At 46.4% G+C, this 20,704-nt stretch overlaps 1 protein-coding gene across 1 annotated transcript in view; it reads right to left on the reverse strand.

Annotated features, from left to right (window-relative positions):
- Positions 1-20,704, reverse strand: part of LOC147669049 (ribose-phosphate pyrophosphokinase 1-like) — a 99,244-nt gene that overhangs the window by 37,666 nt on the left and 40,874 nt on the right. The window contains exon 3 of the mRNA XM_086948263.1: positions 9,253-9,426. Within this exon, the coding sequence (XP_086804389.1) occupies positions 9,253-9,426 (174 nt within the window). The remainder of the gene's footprint in view (positions 1-9,252; positions 9,427-20,704) is intronic.

Raw genomic sequence — 20,704 nt, forward strand, 5'->3', positions numbered from 1 at the left:
TAACAAATGGCCTTTTTTTCTCTTGGGAAGGGGGCAGCTTGGCACACAAAGGCTGGATCCTGGTACACGGTTGGTTTGTTTACACTCTAGACTAGAGGACATGACCACGCTTTTTTGCAGCAGTGACGCCCTTTTGAGGTTTGTATGGGACCCCCTCTTGCATACTTTAGGTGCAAAGTGCATGTCATACTTACACCATAAACCCAGAGCTTTCCTGTAGTACAAAAACTTGCTGTGGGAGGTTGATTCGGAGGCCAAATGACCGTGGAGCAGAGGAGACATTCCCTAGCATGCTGGAAACTGAAGGGTCGAAGTGGAGTCAGTTACGTCACACAAAGCCTCGCCCTTACTTGAATTTAGAGTAGTTTCCCTAGTTTGACAGTTAATATGGTCTATGCAGTTGCCCAGGTGTCAAGCTGCGACACTGCTTTACATGTGACTTTCTTTACCAGAGACTTCCAACATGGGCCCTAGCACCTCTGACACAGGTGGTTTGAAAGAGATGGGTTTCTATCTCTATCTTAATAAAGAAATTCCATCCAACAAAGTTAAGTAAGACACAAAACTTTCCCATGCGGACATTAAGAAGGCTTTCATGCTAATGTGAGGAACAGCTGTAACTCAATGGTGAGCACTGCTTTTATCTCCTCACCATTCCTAGCCACAGCCCCATTGCTTTCTGCCCCCAGCCTCAAGTTCAGAGTTCACCCACGCTGTCACAGGAGTTTGCGCACTGCTCGCCCCTCGCCCGGGTCCCGGGCTGGAGCTGGAGTGCCACTCACCGCTCATCACCGCCAAGAACTGGGGGTAGATCCTTTAGGGTCGCAGCCGCCAAATTATGGAACAGCTTGCCCATTGACATACGCCAGATCCCGCAACTTCTTCCATTTAGGAAGCGCATCAAGACCTGGCTTTTCCCTTAGACTTCCCCGCCTCTACATACCTCGGTCTCTTCCTCAGTAAAGTATTCTCCAGCGCCAGGAAACCTGCAAGGTATCAGCTGCGCTATATAAATAATTAAAATAAAAAAATAAAAAGTGGCTTTGTAGCGGCTGGTGTCAGGGAAAAGTAGTAGGGCAGCGCTGTGGGCGATTAATCATAATATTTTGAAACATTTAAAAAAAATAACTTACCTGCACAGGCTGAAACTCCCATACTCCCTTATGGCCATGAATTTACCCTCATGCCGGGATTGGGTAGAGCAGACTGGTTTTGAGCTCCATCGGGACTGGCAGCCTGAGCCTACTGCGGTTCTCCACCCACCAATGCAGCTGGGTTGGAGAGATGTCAGTGCGCATGTTGGTTTGGCCATCATAAGACTGCCGGCCAAATAGACATGCGCACTGACAGCAGTGCCAACAACACCTCCACGATTCTTCATATGGCCCTGTCCCCAAGACTGATGACGAAAAATAAAATGATAAAACTAGAGTAGCATAGTTTTTTTTTTGTACTGGCAAGGAGCGAGGGTAAACCATATTGTAATACAGTCTCACCAAAACAATGGAATATATTGCTAAGGAATACTTATAAAATACCAGTGTCTCATGTATAAACAAACCAGCATACTGGTAATGAGTTACAAATAAAACAAATGGTGTCACAAGCGCTCCCACAGACAAGGCTGTTTGTGTGCCTGCAGCAAAGTTTCTCTGATGGTAGTGCACGTTGAAAAGCCAGCAACAGGACAGAAATTAACAAGGAAGAGGGCTGAGGGAAGGTAACACAAAGAAGCGTTCCCATCTCGAAAGTCTTCCAAGTTGCTATGCGGCCCATTTTCGCACAGCCTCTAACATTTGACCTCTGTCTTGGAAAACAAAGCAAATGTAAGGAGATGAGAACATGATTTACAGCCCAGTTCACAGAGACAAACCTCAGAGCACTGAAAACATCCAGCTCTATGGTCAAATGCTGCTCTTAGAGAAAGGGATAAGTAGTCTCTAAATATATGTTACAGTGGGACAAGAGTAGACCTAAATGTCCTGGGGCAATATTGCAGGGGAGTGAACAACTTGTAAAACGGAAGGAACAGGAAGCCAATTTGCCCATTAGCAAGCAGGGATTTTTTTTTGCAAGACAACTGACTAAATGAATCACAAGCGATGGAAGGAGTGAAAGCCCACAAAGTACATACAACAGATCATCCTGACAGCGCAAGCGCTGTCTAGGTTCCATCTAAAAATGTATTTATTAGTCCGGACCCTTTATTGGTATCTCAAGGCAAAGAACAGGACCAAGTGACACTGGCTTGCATTGACGGAGCACTAATTCTATAGATCATGTTCAAACTAAAACAATCTTGATTCACAAAATCTTTGCCACTTGGCTGAACAGAGCAGCAGTAATGTGTGCTAAATGCCCACCATTAATCTGTTATCCAATACAATCAAATCTTAATGTGGTACATACACATCTCCATTTATGCACATCCTTGAAAAAGGTGGGACTGGACTGCTGAAAACAGGAATTTGAGTACTTCTGAAATTAGATAGGCAGGGAATTGAGGAAAATATTGAAAGGTTACCCTTAAAAAGAAAATTCAATTCAAGGGTACAAACGAGAGAGAGCAGCAGGAAAGAATTGAGAAATAAATGACAATAAGAATATGACGAAAAGAAATGAAAGCATATTTTTTTCTAAGCACTGGAAAAACACCATAGCTTTTGATTATGTATGCAGGAAAATATAAACAGATGACCACAGATTTTTATAATTTTTGAAACTTTTGGAGATCACTGAAAAAAAGCCACCAGAATTCTCAAAGAAATACAGAAACACCTAACCATAATCCAAACAAAGCAGGGTTAGCAAGAGGCAGAAGCCAAGTTCTCTAAACCAAGCAGTGAGCCTCAAAGTGCTGGACAAGAATATCAAGTAATTCAGGATTATTTCTATAACGAGACAAGGACAGGGCAAGAGCTAGATTCTAAAATTGTATGGCCCAAGTGGTCTTCGTCATTATCGATGGAGAAGGTATGGAATGATTCAAGTTAAGGGTCCAAGCTCACGGGAAAACCAAATAAAGTAGGAATTAGTACAGCAAGCGCAGGAACTAATAGTTTCTTACCTGTTGGTGTAGTTTTGAAGCTTGTGGAATTTTCTGTAAATTCATGTGCAGTTGCATTATTCTGCCATCCAGGGGTAGGGTCTGAAACGCTCTCTAAAACAGTTATACACCTACTCTTTGTTTTGTTGTGGGTGGGTGTCGACGGATCTCCATTTGGTGTCCCCCTTGTGATGTCATCGTGCTTCCACCGGAAACTCCTAGCTTTGGTCGCAGTCTTCAGATTCTTATATTTTCCCCTGTTCTCCCCTTTTCGTCTCCTTGGTGGAGGTGGGTGGCTTTGCTTGTGAATCTAGAAATTTCTTCAAGCTGTAAAACTACACAGACAGGTAAGAAACTATACACTTTGCAGCGAGAATCTTTTCTGGATTACCGTGCTGTGTAAGGACTTGGTAGCGGTTTGTTACTAGAGTGGTGGATGGTTGAAGGAGCATTGACTTGTAGACAGTTATAATAACATTTTTCCCACTTGTGCTTCCTTGTTCATTTGAAAATCAACTAAATAATGTCTTGCGAACGTGTGCCCTGATCACCATGTTGCTGCCATACAAATGTATTGTAATGGAGTATTTGACAGGAAAGGAATTGTAGCTTCTTTCTGGTTGAATGTTCTCCAGGAATCCATTGCAATGTTTCCCCTGCATTCTGGTGTAATACAACTGAATAGTTTGTGTGATCCATTTTGTGATTGTGTTTTTGGCAACTGATCTCCCTAGAAAACTCTTTGCAAATGGCACAAAGCAATGTTTTGACTTCCTGTCTGCCCTTGTCTTTTCAATGTAATACATTACTGCACTTTTGGCAGCTAAAAGTATGTAATGTCTTTTCTGCGTGCATCTTTGGTTTCTGAATCTGCATACTTTGATTCAAGTGGAAGTGAGAGATAACCTTTGGTATGAACTGTGGGTCAGTTCTCATGACAATCCTGTACTTGTGTACTAGGAAAGATTGTTGTTGTACCAGGAGTCTTGTAATTCACTAACTCTGCGTGGTGAGGTAATGGTCAGTAAAAAGGCAGGCTTTAGCGTGAGCATCTGCAATGTAGTTTTGTGTAAAGGTTTGACTGGCGCCTTCAACAGTTGTTTGAGCACTACACTTAAATTCCACGTGGGTGGAGGTACCTTCTTTGGAACTGCAACAATTTTTTTTGTTCCTTCCAGGAACCGCATAACGATTGGCGCTGTTAAGAAACTTCTCCCAGTGTGGCCCCTTGTGTACACCCCTATTGCTGCTAAGTGAGCCTTTAAGGATGCATTTTTCAGTTTACAGTCTAGATAATGTGTTACGTATTATAGCACTGTTTTGTCTCTAGTGTTCTCTATGAATAGTCCTTCCTTAAGACACTAAATTAGTATCCTTTCCATTTTACTATGAAACACTTTCTACTTGTTGGTTTCCTTGCCTCTCCTAGGACAGTCACTGTATTCTCTGGTAGCTTTAGGTGTTCAAATTAAAAGTGTTCAGGCATGCTGCCAGATTCAAAGACAAGAAACTGTGCCTGGATGCAAAGCTTTGGCATTTGGAGTTCAGTGGTGTTGCACACAGGTTTCTGGTGCTCTACATTTTTGAAAGATCCTCTTCAATACTGTTTAGCTCAGCTCCCATTTGTGGAACATGAAGCTTGCCTGCTTAGTTGTTCAACTCAACATGGTCTTTTCCCGGTAGATGAACTACTTACATTTCCATCTTCTGTTGAATTGCTTTTTTTCCATAGTTCTTGTGCTAATCTTGACAGTGGTAGAGTGTGTGTCCCTCCCTGCCTGTAGACCTAAAACATGGAAACTGATTTTACCGTTTGTATCAATATTGTATTTTCCCTAAGCGCTTTCTAAAAGGCTTTTAAGGCTAGGAATACAGCCTTTAGATCCAGGATGTTGATATGTTGTACTGCATCCTGTTCTTTCTGTACCCTGAGATTGTTCACTGGTGCTCACCATCCCATCTGTGAGGAGTCTGTCATAGTGGTCACTGTAGGAGTTGTTTGTGCAAATGTTTATCATCTTGTGCTATGTGAACTGTTCCACCACGCTATATCATCTTCTATTCTTTGCGTGACAAACACTAGATCTTCCCAACTCTGTTGACCGAGACCATTGGTTTTGCAGCCATTCCTGAACTGGTCTCATGTGAAGTCTGATGTTTGGTATCAAAGGGGCGCAGGAAGCCATCATTCCCAATAACTTCCCCCACTTTTCTCATTGTCAGAGCTTGCCCCTTTCGGTACATCTGGGTTTATTTCAACAGTGTCTGTTCTTTTCTCTCTGGGAAACACCTTCCCTTGGATTGAATTGATCCTTGCCCCTAGGAACATCACTTGTTCTGGTTTGGGAGATGACTTCTCCATGTTTATTGAGAACCCCAGCCTGTATTGAGTTCTCATTACTTGCAGAATGCGTTCTCTGCATTTCTTGTGCGAGTTTGCCCTTAGCAGCCAGTCATCTAGGTAGAGATAAACGTGCATTCCTTGTTTCTGTAGGTGTGCTGACACTGCTGCTAGTCACCTTGTGAATATCCCAAATGCCGGCACCTTGAACTGGTAGTGTCTTTTGTCTACCACATACATGAGGAATCGTCTGGCCTGCATTCATTGGAATGTGTAAATAAGCATCTTTCAAATCGATTGTTTCCATGTAATCCCTTACTTGCAATTATGGTATTAGCTCTTGTAGGGTTGTCATCTTGAATTTCTGTGCTTTTAATAAATTTGTTCAGAAACCTCAGGTCCAGAATAGTCCACAGTGTTCAATCATCTACCTTTGGAATACGGAAATATGTGGAGTAGTTTCCTTTATTGTTTGCTATATTCAGCACTAGTTCTACTGTATCTGTTGCTAACATTTCTTCTACTTCCTTCAGTAAATGAAATGTTACCTCTTGATTGCACCTTTCTCTTAAGCCCCGTGCATGGAGGTACCTTGCCTAATTCTATGCAACATCCGTACTGCATTATTTTTAAAGTCCATTTGTCTAAAGTGATCTTACCCACTAATGAAGGAAGTTTTTTTAAATTCCGCCTCCTGTTGGTGTTGTATGTAGAACATCTTGATGTTCCGTTTTTACATTCTTGGATGTTCGCAGTGTGTTCCTGAATGTTGGCAAGTCACCAATTGGCAGGGGTACCCCTGCCCTTTGTGGCTGTTTTTTTTTCTCGTGGGCGCCCGCAAAAGGACGGTCTTCCCAGTCTGTACTGCCAACCTGGATGCCGACTTGACTGACTACCTCCCAGATATATTTGGACTACCTCCCAGATATATTTGTTAGTATGTCTGGTGGAATGATACAGGATGGAAGGTGCTCCTTCCTCTGGGACTTCATGAGGGTACTGATCCCCTCTGCATGTTGCCTCTGAACTGCAGAGCCCCCTTTGACTTTGCGGCCATCCTTTTTCAACTGAGTCAAAGTTTCATCGGCAACGCTCCTGAAAGTTGTTCGCCATTGAGTTGCAAATTCAGAATGTTTGTTTTGTAATTCAGGTTTGAATCCTGAAATCCTCAACCAGGCATTGCAACGCTCTGTAATGCCCATCATCAACTGTTACATCCAGCGCTGATTTTAAACATATATTGGCGATGTTTTGGCCATCCTCTACCAGATGAGCTGCACACTTGATACTGCTCCTGAAGGGGTGTCTTAAATTCTCCTATTTGCTCCCAATGTTGGTATGCATGACGATTGAGTAGTGCATTGGAGATAGGAATATACCACTGATTTGCAGCACTTCGCTCCACTTTCCAACCCATAAGGTCCACCCTTCTACTCTCCTAGTGATGAGGAGGTCCTGATGTGCTTGGGAAGTTCTCTCTTCATTGCAGTTGATGCAATTTTAGAATCAGCTGGAACCGTATCTTTTATGTGTGTAGGATGTTTGAAAGATTACTTCTATTTCTTCTCTGCCCTACGTGTAACTGCTCTACATGTAGTAGGCTCTTTAAAAGTCTCCTTTCTTTGGTACAAGACACTTGGAAGCATAGGTATGAACTGATGTGTGCAGGAAAGCCTCCAATAGAAAACAAGACTGAAGTTGCTCTACTCTAACTGGACCCAATATCTATCTACATGAATTCCAGAATCGTCAGGCGGAGATGGTCTTGAGGGGAAAGTATCTACCCACTCCTCGGGTGAATTTGTTGAGGTCCTGCCGTTGTGTTACCTGGCATTCTGAAGCTTCAGAACCTATATAAATCTGCTCCTATTCCTCAAGGATTTCTTCCTCAAATTCTTCTTGATGTTCAGGAGTTCATGCTGGCTTGATTTCCTAGAAACTTTTGTCCCCTAGATCCTTTGGCGAGAAACACTTCGTTGGAATCCAATATAGATTCAGAGTTTCGTCAAAATCTTTTTCTTTTGTAGCAGAATCGTCATTTCGGGATTGAGCCATCTTTTGTCTTTCTCTATATTGGTCACCTGTTCTGTGTCAAGACTGTTGGTCGTCTTCCTCTTCAATGTCGAAGAGTCATACGAAGACAAATTGGTTGGCGAACCATATATTTTTATGACCTCTCCTTCTTGAACATTGAAGTTTCTTTTCCTTAACCGTCATTTCACATCTTGGATTTTTCAGGGGTCTTAAAAGCTGCAGTGTCCCTTTCGAATGATCCAAGGGTATTTGGCTCTCTGGTCGTACTTGCAGTCATCGAGTGCTTCAACGCTGAGGCTCCCTTCGATGATTTTGAGTTGGATTTTTGCAACTCGGGTAAGATCTTCGAGGACAATGGTTCTCTGACCTGGTTTTGAGATGTATTCATGCCCACCTTGTGTGTGGACGCCAGCCATCTGGATGTCCACCACAGTTTCATCTCCTGGTTCTTCAGCGACATTCTCCTCTTTCTTGTATTAGAGATCCAAGTCTCGTAGTGAGGGGTGGAGGGGGATATTGGTACAGCATATTATAGTGGGCTCTTTTCTGCCGCTCACTTACCCATAAGGTCTGTCAGGAGAACACTGAACAGGTGTTGTAGTCCTCACTTAGGTGATCTTCCAGCAGGCAGATGTTGCAGACCGGATGATGGGCCTTCTGAGCAAATCTGTGTTGGCAGTTCTTGCAAAATAAGTACAGTGTCTTATCCAACACCACATACAGGGAGCCCCCTGCATTTGCATTCTTCGGATCACTTGATGAGAATCTTCACTTTTCTCACAAACAAACTTCTTCGGTACATTCTTTTGGTGTTTCCTTCACTCCAGTCAACTTGAGGTGTACTCCCGATTTTCAGAAGAAAAAAATATATATATATTTCAATTGTTGGAGCGCCTTCAGCATGCATCGAGACCAAAAGGCGAAAAAAATTAAAATCTGGCGACGTCACAAGGGGACACCAAATGGAGGTCCGTGGACATCCACCAACAAAAAACGTACAAGGACAAAAGTGTATATAGAAAATTTCAAACCCAACCACTAGATAGTGGAATAACGCGCAGCATGTGAATCCAAAAAAGATTCAAGCAACAAAACTAGGACTATGAAAACAACATAAGGCATCAGTCCTTTAGGTGGAAGCAATCTGAGTAGCCATGTGTATTCTACGAGCTGAAGCAGAAGGGGATAGAAAAATCAAGGAACCAAAAGAAAAGGACAAATCACACTTGAACCAGGATCAATGAGCAAACAGGATTGTGTTACAAACTAGGCTTGCAAATAAGAAGCCAGTCAACTATGTTAATCTTAGACATGCTGGTATGGCTGGGAAGTCGCGGGGGAGTGCATAGATTTACGAATAGTAGGTGGAAGAAGTAGAACCCTTCACAAAAAACCTAAGACTGAATTTATCTTTTGCACCACTGGCAACAGTAAAAGACTTAACATGATGCTCTGAAGTGTCAGTATATGTGGATTGTTACATCTAAACCAAGCTTTATTGCTAGACTATACAAGGTTTTCTTGAAAGAGCTTAGAGATTTAGACCATGACAAAAGAGCTACTCTATTAAGAGTCTAAATCTACAAAAGATCCTATGGTAAACTGAAACAAATAGTCTGCTCTACAAAGGCACCAATCAATAAAAGAACTCAATTCAATAACGCAGTAGGCATACAACATCTTTACAGCTGTTCTTCTGCAATAAATGAAAGGATCTAAACACCACATAACAAAATAGCTGAAAAAGACTGAGGTTAGGAAATACAAAACTATTAAAACTGACAGTTACCCAGTTATGCCCTGTGGACTCCGAGCACTAGCAATAACTCACTTTTCTGCTGCATGGCAGATTGTGCCACAAGTGTCTGCCATGTCATCAACCAGAATGGCCACCCTGTCCTTCACATCGCCCACTAATACCATACGGTCTACTTCGTTAGCCTTTTTTCGCTCTTTATGGATAAGAGCAAAGTCCACATTCAGGCGATCAGCGATGGAGGTCACCCTGAAGAAAACAAATTTGAAAATTATTAAAGTCATACTGATAGGAAAGTAGTGTATTTAGTTCACTGTAGTATTTGGTTATGTTCATTTGTCAATCATTAGTTTGTGAACACATTCTATAAGTTACCGGGAAGCTGCATCTGGAGTCGTTGATCAACCCAGATTGCCTGGGCTCATAATGAAATGACAACAACACTGGAGGCACCAATTAGTTCAGTTTAAGCATGTAATAACGAAATGGTTTCTTACCTGTAGGAGTAGTTATGCATTTTCTGGATTCACATGTGCATTATTCCGCCATCTAGTGGTTGGTTCCAGAATTTATTTGTATTAGCAGTCCTTAATTTTTTTTTGTAATGTATTTATTGGCATTTCAATAACTTACAATCAAGGGACATAGAGCTGGCACATACAGTACTATAATGACAGTTATTCGTCGGCATGAACACATCGAGCAAAGACTAAGGCATTACCCCCCCCCACACAGGTAACAATGTTGACACATATACAATACGATTCCCAGTCACGGGCCTCCACCGCACTCCTTGCTCCCACCCCGCAACCAGAAATAGGAGCCACAGTCCGGGTCCGCTAATCAAGTGTCACCACGTCAGTGTGCTGTGATGTGTCCTCACGTGGAACCCCCCCTCCCCCTCCAAAGGCAAGTGTGGCTCACTCGGGTCATTAGCGTCCTGTACAGACCTCTTCTCCAGGTAAAGCGCCCAGTAGTTCTTAGGACGGTTACGGGGAGGAAGCAGTTCACTATATAGTTCCGTTTGCGTACAACAATATAAAATATCACTAGACCATTTAGCTAGCGTCAGGGGTCGGCACGTGCATCTAGGTGATCGCGACGCATCTCTTGGCAACCAAAAAGGCCATATCCACTAGCTTTCGCCTTGCAGGAGCAAGGTCTTTAGAATACCCCAGAAGGGCCAGCAGTGGAGATGGGGTCAGCGCCAGCGCGGTGACTGTTCACTTCATCGTAGACCGCGCACCAAAATTATGAAACTTTCGGACAGGCTAGGTGCAAAAAGTCAGCTGACTGTTCCCTGCATCTTTCACAGCAGGAGCTCTCTCTTAACCCGCATTGGAACAAACGCTCAGGGGTGTAATATACCCTATTAAGGAATTTAAAGTGCATCAGACGGTGGCGACCGTTCAGAGACACTTTCTTAACATTAGCGCAGCAATATCTCCACTTTTCCTCAGGGAGGTCAGTGGCCAAGTCAGCTTGCCATGCCAAGCGAGGCTTCGTATAATTCGCTGTCCGTTCTGTAAGTGTGATGTGATACAAGTTCGTAATTAATTTAGCCGGCATCTTAGCAGTTACAACAAAGTCATACGTCAAGACTGTCTGGGGCTCAGCCATATCCTCGCCTAGCAGCCCCTTCAAAGCATGTCGAATTCTGTGGAACTGGAAGCGTGGGATAAGTGGAGCACCGAAATCGTCCTCCGGGTCTATTTCCTCCCAGGTGCGAGCCCTACCTTCCGTAAATAGGTCGCCATGTTGACAATCTTCATTTTAGTTAGAGCGGATACCACGCCTCTATCTCTGCAGGGGTCAAGTCACGAACACCAGGCCAATTGTGCTCCCGGAGCGTATAGCAGCGAGCAAGCCTGAGCATCCGACAGGTGATTCGAGGCATGTGTCACAACGTTCAAAGAATCTATGATGCCAGTCCATCTGTCCCTAGGTCGGGACATCAGCGCCGGCAGCGGGGTCGGTCGGCCACTATTGCTTCAATTCGAAAGTGCGGCGCGTCGACCAGGCCATGTATCCAGCCATATGCATGCGCGCTTTGTGCTGCTCGATAATATAGCTCCAAGTCTGGAGCGTGTAGGCCACCCTCCTCGTAGGGTCGGTGAGAATGTCCCATGCCACCCTGGGCTGTTTCCCAGCCCATGATAGTCGCAGCACCAGAGCGTGGAGCTGCCGAAAGAATGTTTCCGATAAGACCACTGGAATATTACTGAATAGGAATAAGAAGCGGGGGGGGGGGGGGGGGGGGGGGGGGGGAGTACGATCATTTTCAGCAAGGATATGCGGCCCATCAATGCCAAGGTTAGACTAATCCATTTGTTCACATCGTCCTCCAGCTAAGCAATCGCCACCCCGTAATTCTCCCTGAGGACCACCTCTGAACCCGTATGTAACCGGATACCCAAGTAGCGGACCGAGTCAGTGGTCCACTGAATGGGGTAGTCAGAGTCAACACTCCTGGTGTCAGGGGTGAGCGGGAACATTATTGTCTTGCTCCAGTTCACGTGTACCCCCGAAGGTGAACTGAACAGAACCACCTCACGCAGCACCGTCGAGAGGTTGTCTTCCGGTTGTCGCACATATAGTAGAGTGTCGTCCACGTAGGTGGACACTATCAAGTTGTACATGGGGAATCTTATACCACTGTGGCTGTGGTACTAGCGCAAGCTAGAGGCTCCGCAACTAAGGCGTACAGGATGGGGGAAAGGGGGCAGCCCTGTCTGGTGCCACGGCCTATAGGGAAGGGCTCAGTCGTGAGCTAGCCTATGCAGACCCGCGCTGAAGGGGGGGGGGGCGCATAAAGCGTATTCAGTAGCTGGATGAAAAGGTCAACCGCACCCATGCGGCGCAGCACCAATTGGAGGAAAGGTCATTCGACAGAATCTAAGGCCTTTTCCATTTCCAGGAAAACTGCCACCGCAGGTACATCCTGGCGTGTGTGTTGGAATGCCGGGAACACGGTCCTCAGGTTATAAGTTAAGTTGCGGTTGGGGACAAAGCTCGCCTGCTCAGGGGCCATAAGCGTAGGGATCAGCGGGCTGAGGCGGTTGGCAATGATTTTCGTGAATATCTTCGCGCCTACATTAAGCAACGATAGCGGGCGATATGAAGTGCAGTCCTCAGGGGGCTTCCCGGGCTTAAGGATAGCTGCAATAATAGCTTCCCGCATCGTGGGGAGCATTTCACCCGCCTCCGCCATTTGCTCAACGAGCGTCAATAATCTAGGTATCAGCAAATCAGAGTACGTTTTGTAAAATGAGGCCGGGAAGCCATCACTGCCCGTAGCGCTGCCAGCTTTCATTGACGACAATGCCCAAACAACTTCCTTCCTATCAAATGGACGAACCAGGAACTCGCGATGTGTGGTGGTCAGCCAAGGTAGCTGGATATGTGTTAAATAGTCTAATATGCGTTCCTCCGGAGCCGGCCCCCTGGAAGCATAGTTTGGCGTAATAATCCCAAAAGCGGGCCGCTACCTGTTAATCAGGTAATTCTTCCCCAGTCTGTGGGGATCGCAGTGCAGGCGTGGTCACAGTGTCTACGCTGCTTCGCCATTCGCGCCAGTACCGCTCCCGGGCGTTCTCCCTCGCCTTATGATCTCGTAATGGCATATTTCCCCAAGTGTTTCACCTCAACGTCCGCCAGAATCGTTTGGGCCAAGTCTCGGAGCAGCTCTGCTCCAGAGTCATGCAGTCGTAGCGCTTCGATGTCCCGAAGTCTGTTTTCTAGTAAGGACAGGCGGCTCCTTATTGACTTATGGACACCCGCGTGTTTAGAGATAGCAACTCCTCGTAAATAGGCCTTGAAGGCCTCTCAGACCGTCAGAAAGGAGTCCACCGAGCCCATGTTCTTATCAAAGAATTCCTCAATGGCAGTAGCTAATTCTTCCCGAAAGAAGTCGTCCAACAACGAGTAAGGAGGGAGACCCCAGGAAAAAGGAGGGGGTCGTCTCGCCAGGGCTCTAAGAGTAACAAGCACCGTGGAGTGGTCAGAATAGGTGCAGGGCAGCGTTGCACACGACTGTACCATAGAGAGAAGGTGTGAAGTGATCAACCAATAATCTATGTGGGTGTGGATATCATGCGGAGCGGAGTAATGCATGTCGGGTGCCTATCTCTTCACACGTCCCGCAGTCCCAGTCGTGTCATCTCAGCCTCTAGAACTCTGGCAGAGGCCGAGGGGCATCTGTCGGGCCATCTGACCTATCAAGCGCAGGCTGTCTGACCATGTTAAAATCAGCTCCCCACAAAACCTGCTCCCCGCAGAGGTCCCGCACCCTAGAGGCTAACATCAAGAAGAAGGAAGGGCAGTCAAAGTTAGGGCCGTAAGAGTTTACTATGTGTAGAGTCATTCCCTTTCCAACACATTTCGTTATGACATATTGTCCCTCCCCGTTCGTGGCAACTGGGTTCAATGTCAGTGAGGCCTTAGGGTTTACCCAAGTTAGAACGCCCCTGGCGTGAGGTGAAACTGGCAGCATGTATGTGGTTATACAGACCCCTATAGTTTAGCGTCGGACTGTCGGGGCGCAAGTGGGTCTCCTGAAGTAGTGCTATATCTATTGCATGTCTCGAGAGGTACTGAACCCTGAGACGGCAGAGTCTGAGCAACTCTCAGCGGTCGTCAGCAGACTGAGCCCCACTGACGTCCCGTGCAGTTCGACACTAGAGACACTGCCTAAAAAATACATTGGACCGCACCCGCAGCCATTGTTAGCGTGGTACTCGAGAGCACGCCTGGACGGCTTTCATAACCAATTGACCTTTTACACATGGCACACCATTAATGGGTGTCTGCCCACACCACTGGGGTTACATGAATTTAATGTAACTAAGCTCCCTCCCTTCACCATCCCGTCCTGATGAAGACCCGTACATGAGGATATCAACTGCCCTTCTTATCCTTGGGTTGAAACGTCGACAACCATTCCCCCATCTGGAGCCTGCATCTTTTGTGCCCCTGTCCCCCTTTTCCCTTTCAAAATAAGAGTAACGGATGAATTATTCACCATAATATAACAAGAAAGAATGACATTTTTTGCAGAATAAACATTAAGGGCAGGCTCCCTCAGAACTTCTCTAAGGATTGCTTAACCTTGGATTCTAAAATCAACTGGAACATATTTTCTCTAGACCCACTGGTCATTTTCTGTCTTACACGAGCACTATTAATCTTTTCACTCAATTCTATGCACGTTACTAGTTGGTAACCCCGTTTTTTGCTTTTCATAAACCTGTATTTGTATATATTGTATAATGATGAGGAATTTTATAAAATAAATGGTAGAGCTTCTTTTCCTCTACTTTTAAGACCTGAAAAATTGTGTGTGTTGGACATTTGATTATTTTTGGGCTATTTGTTTTCTCTCCTTGTTTCTAAAAATTCTTCATGACAGGATTCAATCGCATGTGGAATGAAAACTGAATTGAATTGTGTAACAAAGTACCAATAACTGTATTTGGAGCTAGCGTCTAGGACCACTTTATTTATAACTCGAGAGGTACTGAAGCACACATCTGACTTTTCTGTGGTCGTTCAGGCCTCTAACATTCCAGGTCAGGAATGTAATTGTGTCATTGTTATGCGTCTGCTGTGTCAGATCTGGGAAATGATGTGTGTAAGTAATCAGATGCAACTGTCCATGCAACTGACCAATGTATCCGCCGTGTTATGCTCGTGCCAGCAGGACTCCCTTTTGAACTAACAGACAAACAATCCCCCCCTCAAGCAGTCAGCCCCAAAAGAAGAACGTGTGGATCTGCTCTTAGTCCCACCCACGCCTGCCCAACCCCAACTCGTCCGCGTCCCAGCTCCCCACCCAGCCTGTACCCCACTACAACCCCCCACATAGCTCCGAACCCCCCCTCCTCCCACTAACCTTAATACCAATACAAAATAAAAATCGGAAAGGAGCCCCAAGAGGAGGTGCATGACACGCAGGGGCGTAGGTAGCTCGCTTAAGAGTCTAAAACAATTTCTCTCTGTATAACTCGCTGCAGCATCCCGCCCCGTCCTGCCTCTAAAATAAAAAGTTATAGCAAGAGACCTCATACAGCATAACAATGCTCCTAAAACAATGGAGGATATCAGCACAATATAGCTGGCTATATGTAGTATTGCCCCTTTAAAAGTTGTTGTAGTCCTTTAACCCCTTCCAGGCTCATGACGAGCTGGGCTAGTCATGGTGTAGCCTCCTCGCACACTGATGACGAGCCCAGCTCGTCATGAAGCATGGGATTTAGTAAATCCCAGCATAGAAGGAGAATTCCACTAGCGCGGATGTGGTTAAGAATTGTTATGGTTCTACCTTAGTTCTGTATTCTATATGTGGGAGTTGGGCAGTGTTAGCCTGTCTCCTGCATACTGTGGATGTTCAAGCTCTTTCTCTGCATCAAACCTTCTCTTCTCCATCACAACCGTCTCCTGGGAGTACTACATAATTTTGGCGACGCTGTGGGATATGTTGCAGTCCTTTATGAATTGTTATGGTTCTGCCTTAGTTCTGTATTCTATATGTGGGAGTTGGGCAGTGTTAGCCTGTCTCCTGCATACTGTGGATGTTCAAGCTGTTTCTCTGCATTAAACCTTCTCTTCTCCATCACAACCGTCTCCTGGGATTACTACACTATACCACCCTCCCTCAGTAACAACTGTCGTGAGCACCAATCGTGTCACATGTAACCAGTCACAAGTAAGGATCCAGTAGCACAGCCATCTGATACAGGCACGTCGTCGCAGGACATCCACTCGCTCCCAAGGGTTTTATGTACAGTATAGTTGAGGGCTTAAGGGCAAATAATGTTGCATTAGTGATGTGCCCCCCCCCCCCTCCCCCTCCGCATATCCCGTTCAGTCACTGGCCCATAGTGGCATACCGGCCCAGGAGATAGGGCCCAGCAAGGACAGCAGCCTAGGCCAAAAATAGCAATATCAGGATCCATAGGCTGGGCAACACAAATCCACAGTTGCCCAGGGCTATTTGAATACCTCATCTAGTCGCAGTCCACTACCTCAATCCTGGTCATCCAGGGAGCCTTCTGTAGAGTCTTCGGGTCGACCGCCCTCTGATGAATGTCTTGTTTCCCTGCGCCAGTCTTTCATGGCCTTCTGGAGTCGCCCTCGGGTCCGTGAATATCGTGGACTTCCCCTGCCGGTTGACTCCCAGCTTGGCAGGGTACAGCATGGCATAATCAACTCCTAAATCACGAAGTTGGCGCTGGGCCGATGTCTCTCCCAAGCTCACTTTGGCCTCCCGCAGCCCGGCTTCTCACCATCAATCAGGCGCTACCTTATTCAGATCAGAGCGCCGGGGCAAAGGTGGGGGGGTGGGTGTCCACCAGTCACCCCAGAAGCATTGCTCCTCGCACGGCTCCCGCACTCAGACACCACCAGCCCCAACCCCCCCACCTCACCTCCAGCAGAGGAGGGGGAGAGGGAGGGGGGGCCCTCAGCTCTTCTCCACAGGCGATCCGGGTCGCCACTGGCGCAGCATCACCCAAGGGGTATCAGCAACTCTATCAACGGCACACAGTAGGCCACGCCGCAGCCCTCCGTGCTACCAGGCCAAACAGACCGGATCAGCGCCCTCCGATAGCGTGGGGTGAAAATCGCCTGTCAGCACTCCCGGACCACAAAATCAATAGTCAGAGACTCGAGGGGCACTGCTATATGGAGGATAATTTGCAGGATTGTGGTAGAAGCGGGGGAGCTCTCGGCTCAAGCAGCCATCTCGGTTGAGAGCTAGCTCCGCCCCCATCCTTCTCAATTTAGTTATTTATTTTTGTCCCACCATGTGGGGTCGAATGCATCTTCTCCTGATGTTATGCGTCCTCTCGGGAAGCTCCCATGAGTGGTCGCCATCTTCAACCAGCCCCACTCACCTCTGGGGAGGTGGATGGGTCAATTGTCAATACAGAAAATTCTTCAAGCTCCAAAACTACTCCTACAGGTAAGAAACAGTTTTTTTTGACAGGGTGAATCTTTCTGATTCACATGCTGTGCATTAATTTTGTAGAGGTGTTCCATCCTTGTGGTGATTAAGTAGGACAGGAGTTTGAACTTAAATGTTTTAATGCTCAGTCCTACCTGTGCCTCCTTATCTATTTCTATGTCTGTGCAACAGCACTTTGTGAATGTTTGCACTGATGACCAAGTAGCTGCCATGCAAGTATCCTACATTTGAGTGCTTTTAGTCTGCAGTTGCATTCCTGCTGTTGTATGGCACATTTGGATTGTTTGTGAGATCCATTGTCAGATGGTAATTTTTGTAACTGGTTTCCCCTATTGTCTGCAAAAGACACAAAGTTGTTTTCACTCTAATTTGGTCTTCTCTTCTCCATATAGTAAATTATCGCTCTTCTGGTGTTTAGCGTGTGCTCTTTCCGCTTGAGTTTATAGTTCCTGGAAGAAAATTGGTATTTGAATGGATTGATTTATATAGAAATGTGATATAAGTTTTGGTAGGAAGTGTGGGTCAGTCCTCCTGAGTATCCTGTCTTTGATATTTGCATGTATGGTTTCATGGATTGAGAGGGCTTGCAATTCACTTACCCTTCAAAGAGATGTCATTGCAATAAGGAAATTAGTCTTCAGTGTGACCAGTTTTAAAGAGGCCTTGTGAAGTGGTTCAAAGGATTTACTCATTAGTTGTGGTAGCACTAAGTTAAAGTTCCATGCTGGTGCTGGCATCCTTCTTGGTGGAGCTATTAGTTTTGCTGCCTCTAAGAATCTTTTGAATACAGGAGTTTTGAAAAAACTCCTTCCCATGTGACCTCTTATGTAGGCCACGATCGCTGCTAAATTTATAGGGCGTGGCAGACAGCCTAAGATGGTTGTCGCATAAGCGACGAGTTCTGGGTCGGGCCACCAAAACGGTACAAGTATCTAGTGCCCCAGACGTGCTGGAGTGAATGGCGGAACCAATAGGCACAGCAGATTAAGGTGCCTACCTGCCGGTGACGTGCTGGAGTGCGGTGGCAATCCCTGGCCCAGATACGGCACGCTGCAGAAGTTGGTGAAGTAACGGGCCTGGAAGCGGCGAGCGGCACCCTAACGCAGCGGGCTCTCCTGGGGGCAGGCCGGCTGGTGTCAACACGTGAGCGGAGAGCTCTGCTGGGCGAGTTCCGGGCTTTTAGGCCAGAAAGGACGCACCCAGGGCTTGTAACTAGGGGACTCTGCAGCAGATAGGCCCGGGACTGTGCATCTCAGGACAAGGTGCACTGCCCCCACCGCCTGGGGACCTCCCTCCCCCCTAGACACAATAAGCTCCGGACTGCGCCAGAGCAGGCAAAAGGGCGAGGATTATACCTGGACAGCCGGCTGAATTGACTTCCCTCTCTGCCCAGCAGGCAAATCGGTAGGGGGCCTCCCCTTCCCCCCACTTACCCGGTCGATCTAGAGAGCCACAGACACAGAGGGCAGCCCTGAGGAACTGAGCCCTTAAGGGGTCCCCTGGGATTGTGCAAAACTAATTTGCGTTTGTGTGGGCTGCAAAATGGATACAGACGGGAATCCCATTTGCTCATAATGCATCTCGAATAGATCACCAAGGCAGGTATGTTTTGATTTGTGGGACCCTGGATGGGAGGCAGGTAGTATTAGGCTCCATCTATGCTCCGAATGTGGATCAGGATGCCTTCTCTCTCTCTCTCTCTCTCTCTCTCTCTCTCTCTCTCTCAAGGTTAACTCAGGAACTCTCGGACTGGGTACAATACCCATCGTTATTGGGTGGGGACTTCAATGCTGTGTTTGGTGTGCACTGGGACCGCTCTCATGCCACCTTACCAGACACCAACGCTGTGACTCAAGCTGCTGCTCTGACTAGATGGGCACGGGTTGGAATCTTTTAGATGTATGGAGGTCGCAACACACAAATATGCAGCAATACTCCTACTCCCACCCGCATAACCTACATACCCTATTGGACCATTTTCTCTGTACCACAGATTTATCCCTGGCATACATCAAAGTACTTTCCTAGGTAAAACCGTCTCTGACCATAACCCTATAGAACTGACATTGCATTTGGGACGGGTCTCTACGCCTATACCAACATAGCGGCTGCAAATTTTGGCCTTAAAAGATTAGGTATTACATGCAAAATCAGCTGACACTATTACTACATATTTTGCGGAAAACGAAAGGAACAGCCTCAACTAGATCGGTTGATTGGGAGGCTTTTAAAATCACAATACGGGGAAGTTTGGTGGGGCTCAGAAGAGAGGACATGGGACTTGGTGGAGTTGGAAGACAAACTGCAGAAGTGGCAGCTCAGGAACATGCAACGGGAGCGGAGCAGATGCAGGAGGCTAGGATCATCGACGCTGAGCTATTGGAGCGGCCCTGGCCAGTGGATCTCCATGCTTACACGGTGCGTACCCAAGCCGAAGCAGATAGGGCTGGCACGCTGCTAGCTTGACTGTTTGCTCCCCCATTAACTCCCACTTCAGCGATCTGTAATGCAAACCGCACACTGATAACTTCCCAGAGCGAAATAAATAAGACTTTCCAAGAACATTATACAAATCTTTATATGGCACAACCATCTGAGAGGTCGAAAGCGACGGTCCAATTCTTCGCAGAAATAGACCTTCCCACTGTAACGGATGCATCTGCTGAGTTGTTGGCAGCCTCGATTACTATAGCAGAGATCCAGGTTGCAATAAAAGCGCTGGCACGCAATAAGACCCCAGGCTCAGATGGTCTGCCTGTAGAATTGTATTCCACATATGTGGACGCACTGGCCCCACTGGCCCCGAAGCGATTACAGTTATATGTCACCTTACATGAGGAATGTACACGGTCCCCCACTACTAAGGAGGCAATAGTCACACCCCTATTGAAACCAGATAAGGCCCCCTCTGACTTGTCGTTGTACCGACAGTTATCGATACTCAATACAGAATATAAAATCCAAAGTAAAATTTTAGCGTCCAGATTACTTCCCCGGTTGCCTAAATTAATACACACGGACCAGTGTGGTTTTCGTCCCAAGCGTAGCACTTCTCTCAATATTAGTCGGTTGCACACCCTGAAGCATGCAGTGAAGGGGACATTGCCGTTGGCCGGATGCTTGTCCCTAGATATACAGCAAGGGTTGATACATTAAGCTGGCCATACATGCTTGCAGTATTAGTAAAGTTTAGAATATCCCCCGAATATTGCAAATGGATTCAATTACTCTATACTAACCCCACGGCCTGCACCAAGTCTGGAACGATCATATCACCTGCATATCGTATTTATAGGGGGACTCACCAGGGTTGCCCCTTGTCACCCCCATTTGTGGTAGCATTGGAGCCAATGGCACAGCGACTGCAATGCGTGATAGCCCCATATGGCATCACGTTACAGACAGCAATACACTCAGTTTCACTTTATGCGGACGATATTCTGTTACTTTTTAAAGACCTTGGCGTGGACATGCAGTTCATAGCTACTGTGTTCTCGCACTTCGGAGCCATCTCTGTTCTGCATCTTAATGCCACGAAGTCAGTGGCATACTCTTTCTCCGACG

Source organism: Lissotriton vulgaris, unplaced genomic scaffold (assembly GCF_964263255.1).
Source record: "Lissotriton vulgaris unplaced genomic scaffold, aLisVul1.2 SCAFFOLD_393, whole genome shotgun sequence".
Lineage (NCBI taxonomy): Eukaryota > Metazoa > Chordata > Amphibia > Caudata > Salamandridae > Lissotriton > Lissotriton vulgaris.